This window comes from Gopherus evgoodei, chromosome 5 (genome assembly GCF_007399415.2).
Source record: "Gopherus evgoodei ecotype Sinaloan lineage chromosome 5, rGopEvg1_v1.p, whole genome shotgun sequence".
Taxonomy (NCBI): domain Eukaryota; kingdom Metazoa; phylum Chordata; order Testudines; family Testudinidae; genus Gopherus; species Gopherus evgoodei.
Window position 1 is genome coordinate 32,111,377 of NC_044326.1, and position 12,322 is coordinate 32,123,698.

At 39.2% G+C, this 12,322-nt stretch overlaps 1 protein-coding gene across 12 annotated transcripts in view; it reads right to left on the bottom strand.

Moving 5' to 3' along the window:
• The window catches only part of LCORL (ligand dependent nuclear receptor corepressor like), a 182,967-nt gene that overhangs the window by 83,342 nt on the left and 87,303 nt on the right, over window positions 1-12,322 (bottom strand). For 11 of the 12 annotated variants that reach the window (XM_030565402.1, XM_030565399.1, XM_030565395.1 and 8 more), the window contains exons 3-4: window positions 7,093-7,172; window positions 6,719-6,848 (exon numbers count right to left, since the gene is read on the bottom strand). The exons of the other annotated variant lie outside the window; for it this stretch is intronic. In XM_030565402.1, coding sequence (XP_030421262.1) covers window positions 6,719-6,848; window positions 7,093-7,172 — 210 coding nt within the window. The remainder of the gene's footprint in view (window positions 1-6,718; window positions 6,849-7,092; window positions 7,173-12,322) is intronic. 12 annotated transcript variants of the gene reach the window in all.

Genomic DNA, 12,322 nt, shown 5'->3' on the forward strand with positions numbered 1-12,322 from the left:
AATGTAATTTTTAAATGTATGTTGATGAATACTGAAAAATATTTTAAAAAGATACATTCAATAAAGGACTCGCTAGGTTGAAGTAATCAAATTATAATACACCTCTATCCCGATATAATGCAATCCGATATAACACGAATTCGGATATAACATGGTAAAGCAAAAATGGTTTTCTGTCTTGTCTACAACATACTTTTATTCTGTTTAAACCCAGTTTATACATTTAATAATTACTGCATACATATTCAGTATGTATGTTTTTACAAGCCTGCCTTGGAAAGTCGAAACACAAAGCTGAACGCCTTTACAGCATTTTTAAACTTTCATTCCAATTTTCATTGAATAAAAAACAGTCTTGTCTGCAAGCCTTAATTAAAGTTATAACACTGACAGTTTAAATCTGTTAATATTTTAAAACCATTTAAAATTTTTAAATTCGTTTTGCACATAACAAAACCATATGCAAGGTGGTAGCTCATTTTCAACGGCTGTTATAATAAAAATGGCCTTCGTATTTATAACCATGACTAATTTATCAAAAAGAAGAGTTCAGTCTAACTTCGTCGTTGACTAACCTGCTGCCGCCTTGCCAGTTTAAAGTTGTTACAAAACCATCCGTGGTTGGCGCCTCGGTTCTTAAAATGTGGCTTGTATCAAATTATGTACCTACAGTACATTGTCTGTACAAATGTGCATGTATTGAAGTGGTGGAACAAATGTGCAACAATGAGAACGCAGGAGTAAATGTATATGCCTGTCCATGGTCCCATTAGGCATTCTCATCTCTTCCGCCTATTTTAATCTCGTTTCTAAATTGTGTACAGTATAGACTAAGCTTAAGTTGTCTCACTAGTTGTATTTTAGAAACACTAACTCTGCGCTGACATTTTCTAAACAATTAAAAAATTGTTAGCATTAATATTAAAATACTATTGACGTGATGGCAAGTAATTCACAGCCACGGAAATGAAAGTCAAAGAACAATTGGAAGCTTTGGACAGACTGAAATCAGGAATGAGCCAAGCAAAGGTCTCAAAAGAACTAGGCGTGGGGGAATCAACATTAAGAAGGTGGATCAAGGATGAGGATAAATTACAATCAATGCTAGTTGAACTGGATGAAAGTGAAGGTCTGGAAAGGAAGCACCTAAAAACTGCCCAAGATAACCAACTAGATAGAGCAGTATTTACATGGCTTGCCCAAGAATACACCAATTTCCAGTGACATTATAAGGAAACAAGAGGAGAAATTGAAGAAGGATCTCGATTTTAGATGCTCGGGTGAGGACACTTCTGCACACCAAGGTAATGAATTTTAAGCTAGCAGTGCATGGCTTAATCATTTTAAAAATTAAAAAAAAATTAAGGGCTGCAGCTTAAATAAGAAAGCATCTTGTACACCAAAAAAAGGTATTTATCAATTTATCAGTGTCTCTACAACTTGATTACTTTACCTTTTTTAGCTTCATTTTAACCTTTTCTATAAGTAAAGACTCCCATCTCCAGAATGTTTTCAAACTACAGTATTTAATAGTTAACCGTTCATATTACTTAATCTATGTATAACATAGTTGGCTAAGTGACAAAGTGGCCCATGCTCCTATTTGCTAAAATACCAAATTCCTTTTTTACAACAATTTATAAGGATGTGTAATTAAAAGCATTTTCTTATATTTTATGTGAATTTTGAATTTTCCAAAGCATTACATGTAGACCAAATGATGGATGAATCAAGAAACCCAGCCCACCTGGTTGCATTTAGCAGTGTCTAGTATCTGTGTTTTTAATACTCTATATCTTCTAAGTAAGCTTATAAAATAATTGTTGTAATTAAAGAAGATACAATTTAACAATTGTAGAACAGATTTCTTTACTGCATATACCATGTTAGTTCTAACAAAAATGATTTGCCAATAATAACGGAAATGCTCAAGGCCAAAGCAAGTTCGATATAATGTGGTAAGATTTTTGGCTCCTGAGGACCACGCTATATCGGGGTAAAGGTGTACATATGCCCCAGTTGCATAATATGACAAAGTCAAAAGATTATGTAGGGATTGCTACATCATAAGAAATCTAAATTTAATTTCCCTGTTTTTTTGAGACCTGCTTTTAATAGATAAGCAGATTTTACCCTTTGATGGTACATGGGTGTCTCCCAGACAGTGAAGACACCAGGAATATCCGTCACTAACTGGAAATCGATTCCTGGTGGGTGAAGCAGCATTTGAATCCCAGAATATTTCTGCAAAGACTATTCCTGAAGATAGCCCTTCCAGGGAAGGCCAGAGGAGGGGAAAAAAAGGGTGTTAAAGGAAGAAAACACGTTAAGATGATATCAAACTATAAAACTTAAGTTACAACAATAAAAATAAGTAAACTAAACTAAATTATCAGAAAAGGCTGAGTTATGAACTCAGTTTGAAAGAGTCATACCAGGCACCCCATCTTAGGTCAAAGGGAAGTTGAGAAGTAACTTAAAGTGTTTTGTCCATGCAGCTCTATATATCTACCATAATGGGGAAGAGGACGGCTGGAGTGCATAGGCAGGTCAAATGAGCACTGCTACTGAACATCTCCGATCAAAGGTGCACACGAACCTGAAGTGAAGCACCTGTAGGAACACTACTCATAGAAGAACAGAATTTTACCACAGTCATGGGACAATTCATGTGTGTTCCTGTGCTCATTGGCAGCCCCTGAAGGGGTGGACTGTGCACCAGGGCTTGGCTGGAGGGCTGAGCATGTTCTAACTAGACTAGCACATATCTATAGTTGGACTAGTGTGGTGGAGTGCCCAGATGTTGAAGACCAGAGGCTGGGTGAATGCAAAGGCCTGGTTCAGGCAATAAAGGGTGGTCTGGACATGGAACATTATGACAAAGGGTAACAAAAATTGACAGGGATTTTTACAAACATTTGTTGAGCATTCTCCCCAGACTTTTGGAGTTTCACCTGAGATTTTAACCAAAACTTGTAGATTTCTCATTTAGTTTTCAGCTCTACTTTGGCCCAATTCCTCAATTTTAATACTAGATTTTGAAAGATATAAGGAGAGTTGTTCAAAAATGATTAATATAAGAAAGAGAACAGTTGCTACTGGATCAAATGTAATAGAAACCTCCAAAAATCCTGCAAGTAACACAAGGCAGGGAGGCAGGAGAGCTATTTAGCTAAAGGATATGTTGGCAACAAGGACAAATGGATATAAACTGGCCTTTGAATACATTACGTTTGGAATTAGAAGACTGTAGTTAACGTAATACAAATCACTTTCACTCTAATTTTAAGAGTATTTTAAAAAGTGTCTTAATTATTTGAATAATCACAGGACTATCTAATAGTCAACCTTGTTGTTTTGTGGTTAGTGCACTAACTTCTACAAGAGCAGAATCCACTCCCACAGGCCAGCAGGAGCTGAAGAAACTTTAGAGGCAGAACAATTACATTTTGCTAAGACAGGAATACCTCTGTGTGTCTGAAATAATCTCTATAGGCAAGCGAAGAGTGGGGACGAAGAACGTAGGACTGAAAGGCACCTCCTGGTTCATCAAATCCAGTCCCCTGCTATCACAGGGAACCCCATCACATAATCCCATTCTCAAACGTATCAAGCTCCACCTGAAACCTAGTTAGGTTGTTTGCCCCCACTATTCCCACTGGAACACTGTTCCAGAACCTCGCTCCTCTGATGGTTAGAAACCTTCTAATGTTCAGCCTACATGTATTCAAGGCCAATTTATACCCATTTGTTCTTGTGCCAATGGTTTTCCTTCAGCTAAAATAGCTCTTCTTCCTCCCTGGTTTTTATTCCCAATGCATTTAGAGAGAACACTCATATCTCCTCTCTCAGCCTTCAGTTATTCAGGCTGACCATGCTGAGCACTTTTAGTTTTATCTCGTAAGATAGGCGTCTCCATTCCCTGATCATCCTCATAGCACTTCTCGACACCTATTCCAGTTTGAATTCATCTTTCTTGGGATGACTACAACTACACACAGTATTGGAGGGGGTCCAACACAACAAAATTCACCATGGAAATCAAATCAGGGGAAGTCAGGATATGGAGAGTTTTAGCAGCTAGAGAATAAGGGTTTGGGAAGCATGGAAAGACTTGAATAGCTTGCAGGAAAGATCATTTTGTTGTAAAAGAGAACTGCAATTGATGATGCATGTCTTAGCTTGTGGCTGCTTAGAAGGACTCAAATAACCCTGACTGTACTGCTCCCTGCTCTGCTTGTGACTCCACTTCTTAACCTCTACTGCAATTGTCTCCAGCTTTCCATCTTCTCTTGCAGAGAGGTCTGATTCTGTAATGTGCTGAGCAGGACCACTTCAAGTCTTATGGATTTCAATGGGAGCTGCTGGGGCTCTGTACCTCTGAAAATCAGGCCATTCTTATTTAGAAAATTAAATAGGAATTTAGATGAATATTTGTACTTAGTTTGAAAATTTGGGTCTGAGCATTTTGTGTATTTCCAAACAAAAACTGCATTAAGATGGAATTATGTTTGAGGGTACATCTCAGTATTTTAATAAAATGAACATAGCTGGATGTTGTAATTATTCCAAAACTAATCAAAACCTTGGAAATTCAGAGTTAAGGTTAAACTTAAAAATATCCAAAGATATTAACTCTCCCTTATAGTAATATCATGCAATAATTATGCTAGTCTGATACACGCATTTTACTATTTGCTGCTCAGGATGAGAGGAAAAGGATTTTTAAAGACACTTTAGATTTTCTTCATATTTCTTTTTCCTAGCCATGTCACCACTTCCCCATAGCAGCTTCTCTAAGACTGGGGAAGGGAGTGGGTGGCTTTTGGTATGTCATCTAACTGAAGAAAGCACCTCTGTTTCATAGCCTCTGGGACGTACCACTGGGATAATGAAAGCCAAGCTTATAAAAATTAGTTCAAAAAGACCCCAAAAGGGAGAGAGAAGGAAGAATTGGGCAGAATCTAGCTAACTTTCAGATCTGTTGCTTAGTAGAAAACAGACACTATGTCATCTCTGACTTTTCTGAAATGTCCTACTAAATTTCCTTAACTACCTAAATCAATATTTGACTGAGCTTCTATACATAAAACAGAATTTTTCAACCATGATACCTGTAGAAAAATCAATGCCATAAGTACATATCTAGCAGACAGATTTATGACACTGCAGGATGCCTCGAGATCTACTGAAGAACCTTTCATGATCTTTTTAAATATTCTGTCTTTGCTCTCAATGTAAGAGACCACATGTAATGAGCCTCCCCAAGGTATAGAGTAGCTCTATAGGAGAAACTTTTCCAGATACCACCACCAAGAAGAAGCAGAACAAGTGGAAACTGAAAGCAGAGACCAAACCCCAAGCTTAACTCAGAAGCAGCAGGAGGAATCCCACCAAGGACAGGCCATGGAGCAGAGCTCTGATTAATCTGTAACAGATGATTCTCAGGTGCACTGAGGTGACACCACAGCTGAGCTTTTTATTCACTCAAAAGTGAGATAAGACTGACCTGGACTCAAATGAAGCCAAGAAAAAAAGCAGGACTGAAATCCCCTAGCTTCTCAGATGTCAAGTCTTTAAAGCAGGCCTATGCTGAATACACAGATCAAAAAGTCCTATCAATGCAGACAAAGGATTCAGCCTCCTTGATTTCAAGGAGATACTCCATATTTTCTCCATCCTGAGCCTGGTAAAGGAAGAAAAGACAGCCATTCTTCCTTTTTCATTTTCCTTGGGAAAGAGTGAAACACCATTCTCTTCTATCTCTTTCTAGTTGCTTAGAAGAGAGTGAAGTGCCACTCCTACTTCCACCCACACACATGGAGAAACAGAGAGGTAAAGGAAGCGGTTCTTTTTCCAGCACCTAGGTTAGTCACTGCTCTGTTTGAAACACAATAGGCAGAACAGATACAAAGAATGTAGCTCAGACACATATATGCATGTCGTAGAGAGCACAGCATGCTTATGACTGGTGCTCTGTTGTCCAATTAGTCTAGTAGGTCCAAGAAGAGTATTAAGTCAAAACTACCAGGCAGACACTGAACTCTTGCAAACATTTATCATCAAATTCAAGGGAGAAAATGAGTTGTGTAGCCCTTCTAGCAGGTGACTAGTTTATTCCTGAGTTAGCATCGAGATCCAAACTGACTTGTCATCCACACTACATACACCACGAAATTACCAGGGTCAAATCAGTGACAGCAGTCATGGAAGTGAAAATGTGGAGTTATTGAATGCTATCAAATAATAGGTTTCAATCATTAACTTGGATGGATTTAGAGTAGCAACTATGAGATAAGAAGAACTATATCCCATTACTAATCCCTTGAGATATCCAAGTCCCCCCTTTAAAAAAGCATTTTCTTGTTAAAATAGGAAAAACAGCTTTGGAAAAGAAAATGTTTAAATGCTTCAAGAATCCAGGGAGCGAAGGGAGAAGAATGTATAATGGGAAAGGCAGAATTCAGGATCAGAATGCAATTGGAGGAATAGCAACTGCAGGAGAGGAGAGGTAAGCAGCACTGGCGGGTCCTAAAACAAGGAAGGAAGGAAGAGGAGACAGAGAGAAAGGAAAAGAAGGAAGACAAGAAAAAAAAAACACTCAGAACTCAAAACTGGAGTAATAAAAGCAATCTGGGATTGAAAAAATATCCCTAAATTATGAGATTATTCAAAACTTTTACTGCATAATTTAATGTGAAAGACATGCTTCTATTACCTTTCTTTCGAAAGAGTGCATTTAGGTAATTTTCTGCTTGGCATTCAATCTTATCAGTGTTGGACTGGCCCTGAGATGACAGTTCCTCTCTTGGTGTTGACTGTGAAGAACCAATAATTGGGGTACGATCCTAGAAAATGTAAGATGGCAACAGTTCTCAATAACAATTATAGCTTGTTTCTAGAACCTAGGACATGAATGAATGGCATAAATAAAAAAGATTTCTGCCAACTTAACATTCCTCCCTACGCCCCAGCCAAAACAAACAGTGTGAATCCATATGGGAAATTTCATTTTCCAAGCTCTATTTTTGGACGCAATATTTGGGGGAAAAAAAAATCAGTTTCAACAATTTATATCACATTCATACTTACACTGACTGTTTCTTTGTGTAAGTTACAAAAGGAACATTTTTCATCCATTGACCAATCAGTCAGTTCTTCTGGCTCACAGTCTTAAAAGAAAAACAATTAAAATATTTTATTTAAAGATGAGCAAATAGAGATTGTTTAAAAAGGAACAAAGTGTGATCAATTACAAAGTTTAAATGTCTACTCTAACAGGTATTTATTAGTATGATTTAGTTGGTAGTATTCTACCCGCCAGAGCAGAAGGCTTTGAGTTTGATTTCCCACATCAGAATATTTGGTTCGCGATCAAAGCTGCCATGTAGTTTGGGGGTGTTATTCTTTAAAAAAGAAAAAAAAAAGGTAAAACCCAGTGGCCACTTCGGCTTTCTCTTGTGGCTATCTCAGTCATATTTAAAAATGCTATGACTCTTTTCAAAAGCAGCATATTAACTTGAGAGCTCTGGTTAATATTCTTCCTTTCAATAACAAAAGATTTGAATGTTAAAGCAACCTGTAAGCTACTAATAAGGGCACAGTGACTTTGCCATTTAGCCATGCAGTTGTACTACTACTGTGCAGTAACTAATGTTGTACTGATAATGTATATAAATCTAAATTCTACTGTAGCAGTGGATTAATACATAAAACTTCCTAAATACAATATACAGAATATCAATACAGTAATCGAACAATCTCATCTCTCTTTATTTGGTCAAAAAGCAAAATAGAGCTGCCACATGCCAAAGTCTTGATTTTGCTTTGCTAAATAATTCAGGAAGATTAAGAAAAACAAAACAACAAACAGTTGTACTAGTTTTTTCATATGAACATAATACTTGTGAAAAGCTGCCAGACTCACAAATCTAGAGACTGAATTCCTCTACCAACAGACCAGATACAACACTGTCAACACTTGTGTAAACTTGAATGAAGCTCAGTAGCAGAAAACAGTAGTACCAAGAAGCTGAAAATGAAGCTATATGTAAAACAAACATTCTTGCTAAATGGCAATGTGAGAAATAAAATATATAAAAAGGGGCAAAAGTCAAATTATTTGATTGGCTGGTAAGAATTCTGAACCTTAATGAATATATCAAAATGAAACATTTAATAATAAACATAACATTTTGCTGTGGGAATTATGTTATATTAATTCATGCCTAGCTGAATTTAGAGCATGATGTTGACACATTCTGTATGAATTAATATCACAGAATTCACTGACTTATCACATAATTAGACTCATATATCCATTCTTATTGCTCCACTCCAGATTCAATCTCAGGCGTTAAGGCCTTGTCTACTCTAGGAAAAAGAATTGTTATTGACTATGACTGTCAGCAATCAATTTAGCTGGATCTGTAGTTTAAACTCTTACATTTTAAGACAGGGGTTCTCAAACTGGGGGTTGTGATGTTATTACATGGTGGGGTCACGAGCTGTCAGCCTCCACCCCAAACCCCAGTTGCCCCCAGCATTTATAATGGTATTAAATATATTAAAATATTTATAAGGGGGGGGAGGTGTCACACTCAGAGGCTTGCTGTGTGAAAGGGGTCATCAGTACAAAAGTTTGAGAACCACTGCTTTAAGAGCAAAGAGGGAAACACTGTTTGGGACATAATTTCCAAAACTGTAATTAAAAACTGTTATCCAAGTGAGTTGCTGAAACAGTACTGAACACAGTTTGGCCTTGCCTATAATTTGAACTAAAAGCAGCAAAGAGTCCTGTGGCACCTTATAGACTAACAGACGTATTGGAGCATGAGCTTTCGTGAGTGAATGCATCCGACGAAGTGAGTATTCACCCACGAAAGCTCATGCTCCAATACGTCTGTTAGTCTATAAGGTGCCACAGGACTCTTTGCTGCTTTTACAGATCCAGACTAACACGGCTACCCTTCTGAATTTGAACTAAAGAGTTTTCAATATTGGTTCAATTAAACTAACTGCTGACAATCAGTGCTAGTAACAGTTGGATTTAATAGTGCAGACAAAGCCAGACAGAATTTCTGCAGAAAAGTCTAAATCCTCAGATGATACCTTGCGGTTCTAACACAACATTATGCATACTGGAGAAGTGCCTGGTATCCATGGCAAATACAAGTCAGATGCCACTCCATATTCCAAGTGCATGGCTTTTAAACGTCAATATGGCAAGGGAATTCTGTCATCTTTCACTGAAGTGAAGGGGTTCATCTAATTCCTTCAGTATCAAACAGTTTCTAATGAGGATTATTATATTTCAGATAGCTATACTAGTTTCTGAAGTCTATACATAAATTAATGTAACTAATTCTTCACAAGTGTGTTAGAATTCTATCCATTTAACAAAGACAGGTCTTGGAAGAAAAAAGGGAGGAAAGAAATGTATTCCAGAGCAAAGAATCTCCTCACAGAGTATGTCCTACATACAGCAGCCTCTCATTTAAGCCAGGAGATCGTTAGCTAGAGTCACTTTAGGACTATTTAGGGTTTCACAAGTTAAAATCAATACTGTAAAACTTCACCTGGAATTCTGTGGTGGCTAGTGAAAATTATGGAATACAGGTTTAATGTGTAATTTCCTATGGGAAATACTATTTAATTTAACAAAGAAGACATGTTATTGAATTGAATATCAACGTGACTAATGCAACCAGCTTTACTTGTATTTTTTAAAAATTAGTTCTGTTTGTTTTATTCTGCCCTACAGTACTAATATTCAAGAGAATTTTATACTGGTATTGTGCTATATATTTTGTATTTATAGTATAAAAGTTATCGGGGGGGGACGGACGACTGTGACAATTGGAAGTTTTGACAGCTGAAGCGTTTGGCAGCCAGGAAGGAACAGCAGGTGGTGAGACTTGGGATAAGCATATTAGCTGAATATTTTTGCTGGATGACTTTAACAGTTCATAACTTTTTGAGCTATTGTTTCAGGCTGTCTGCAGACTCTGGAAGACACCTCTTTAGAATCAGCTCATGTTTTTAAAGCTAACTCTGAAATCATAAAAGAGGTTTGGTTTTGTTTGTTTTACATGAAAACTTGGATTCTAGAGCTCAGTTTTGTGGCAGGGGTTGAATTTTGTGAGAATTCCTCTATCTTGGAATCACAGAATATAGTGTTTCCTACTATACATAAGGCTAATTGGAGATTGTTCCTGAACTAGAACAACAGAAATGTAGGACTCAAAAGGGACATTGAAAGGTCATCTAATACAGCCTCCTGCACTGAGGCAGGACTAATTACTATCTAGACCATCCCTGATGTGTTTGTCTAACCTGTTCTTAAAAACCTCCAATGACAGATATTCCACAATGACTTTGCTCAAGTGCTTAACTACCCTTACAGTTAGAAAGTTTTTCTTAATGTCTAATCTAAATCTCCATTGCAGCAAATTAAGACCATTACTACTTGTCCTGTTCTAAGTGGCTAAGGAGAACAATCTATCACCCTTTACTGTATAACAACCTTTTTCATACATTAAGACAGTTATGTCCCTTCTCAGTCTTCTCTTCTCCAGACTAAAAGAAATCTATTTTTTCTATCTTTCCTCATATATCATGTTATCTAGACCTTTAATAATTATTGTTGCTCTCCTCTGGACTTTCTCCACACTTTTCCTGAAGTGCAGGGGCGGCTCTAGACATTTCGCCACCCCAGGCAGGGCGGCATGCCGCGGGAGGCGCTCTGCCGGTCGTTGGTCCCGCGGCTCCGGTGGACCTCCCGCAGGCGTGCCTGTGAAGGGTCCATTGGTCCTGCGGGAGGTCCACTGGAGCCCCGGAACCAGTGGACCCTCCACAGGCACGCCTGTGGGAGCTCCAGCGGAGCCGCCTGCCGCCCTCCCAGCGAACGGCAGAGCGCACCCCGCGGCATGCCGCCTCAAGCATGCGCTTGGCGTGCTGGGGTCTGGAGCCACCCCTGCTGAAGTGTAGTGCCCAGAACTGGACACAATAACTCGAGTTGAGACCTTATCAGTGCTGAGTGGAAAAAATGGTTGCTAACATTTTTGTAACCATTGTTCTTCAAGATGTGTTGCTCATGTCCATTCCACGTTAGGTGTGCAAGTGCTGCATGCACTATTGCTGGAGATTTTTCCCTCAGTGGTATCCGTCAGGCTGGCTCTAGCACCCTCTGGTGCTCCATACTTATGCACTGTTACAAGGGGCACTGCCGGCTCTGCAACCTCCTCAGTTCCTTCTTGCCAGCTAACTCTGACAGCAGGGCAGGAGGGTGGGTCATGGAATGGACAAGAGCAACACATCATCTCGAAGAACAACAGTTAAGAAAGGTCAGTAACCTTTTTTTATTCTTGGAGTGCTTGCATATCCATTTCATGTTAGGTGACTCACAAGAGGTACCAAAGGAGGTAGGCTTGGCGTTTATAGACATGCAGCTTGCAATACTGCTCTCCCAAACCTGGCATGATCACGAGCCTGCTAGGCAACGGCATGGTGGGAGGAGAAGGTATGCACTGACAACCAGATTGCAGCCCTGGAGATGTCTTGGGTCAGGACCTGGGCCAGAAGCGTCACTGACGAGGCCTGAACTGTCACCGAATGAGCCATCATGATAGCAGATGGGGGGGATGTCCGCCGGCTTGTAGTATGTCTGCATAGAGGAGGTTATCCAGGATGAGATTCTCTGGGCTGAGACTGGCAGGACTTTTATCCTTTCTGCTATTGCCATGAAGAGTTGTGTAGATCTACAAAACAGCTTTGTTCTCTCAATATAGAAGGTTAGGGCACATCTAACATGCAATGAGTGAAGGCACTGCTCTTCTAAATTCTTGTGCTGTTTCAGGAAGAAAACTGGCAGGAAAAGCGCCTGGTTGACAAGGAAGTGTGAGATCACCTTTGGAATGAAGGCTGGATGGGGAGCAGTTGAAACTTGTCCTTAAAAAACACTGTGTGTGGTGGTTCTGATGTGAAGGCCCTGATTTCCGAGACCCTTGTGGCAAAGGTAATCACAACTGGGAAGGTGACCTTTCAGAAGACAAACAGCAGAGGGCACAATGCCAGTGACTCAAAGGGAGGGCCCACAAGTTTCGACAGGTTTAAGTCCCACGGTGGAATCAGTTTGTGAATTTGAGGGTAAAGCCTTTTTAGCCCTTTCAGGAAGCAGATAGACGTCTTGGGCGAGAAGACTGACCTGCTGCTCATTGAAAGATGGAAGGCTGAGATCACTGCTAGGTGTACCTTGATAGATGTGAGGGCCAGGCCTAGTTATGTCAGATGGAGCAGGTATTACAGCACAGATTGGAGGGAA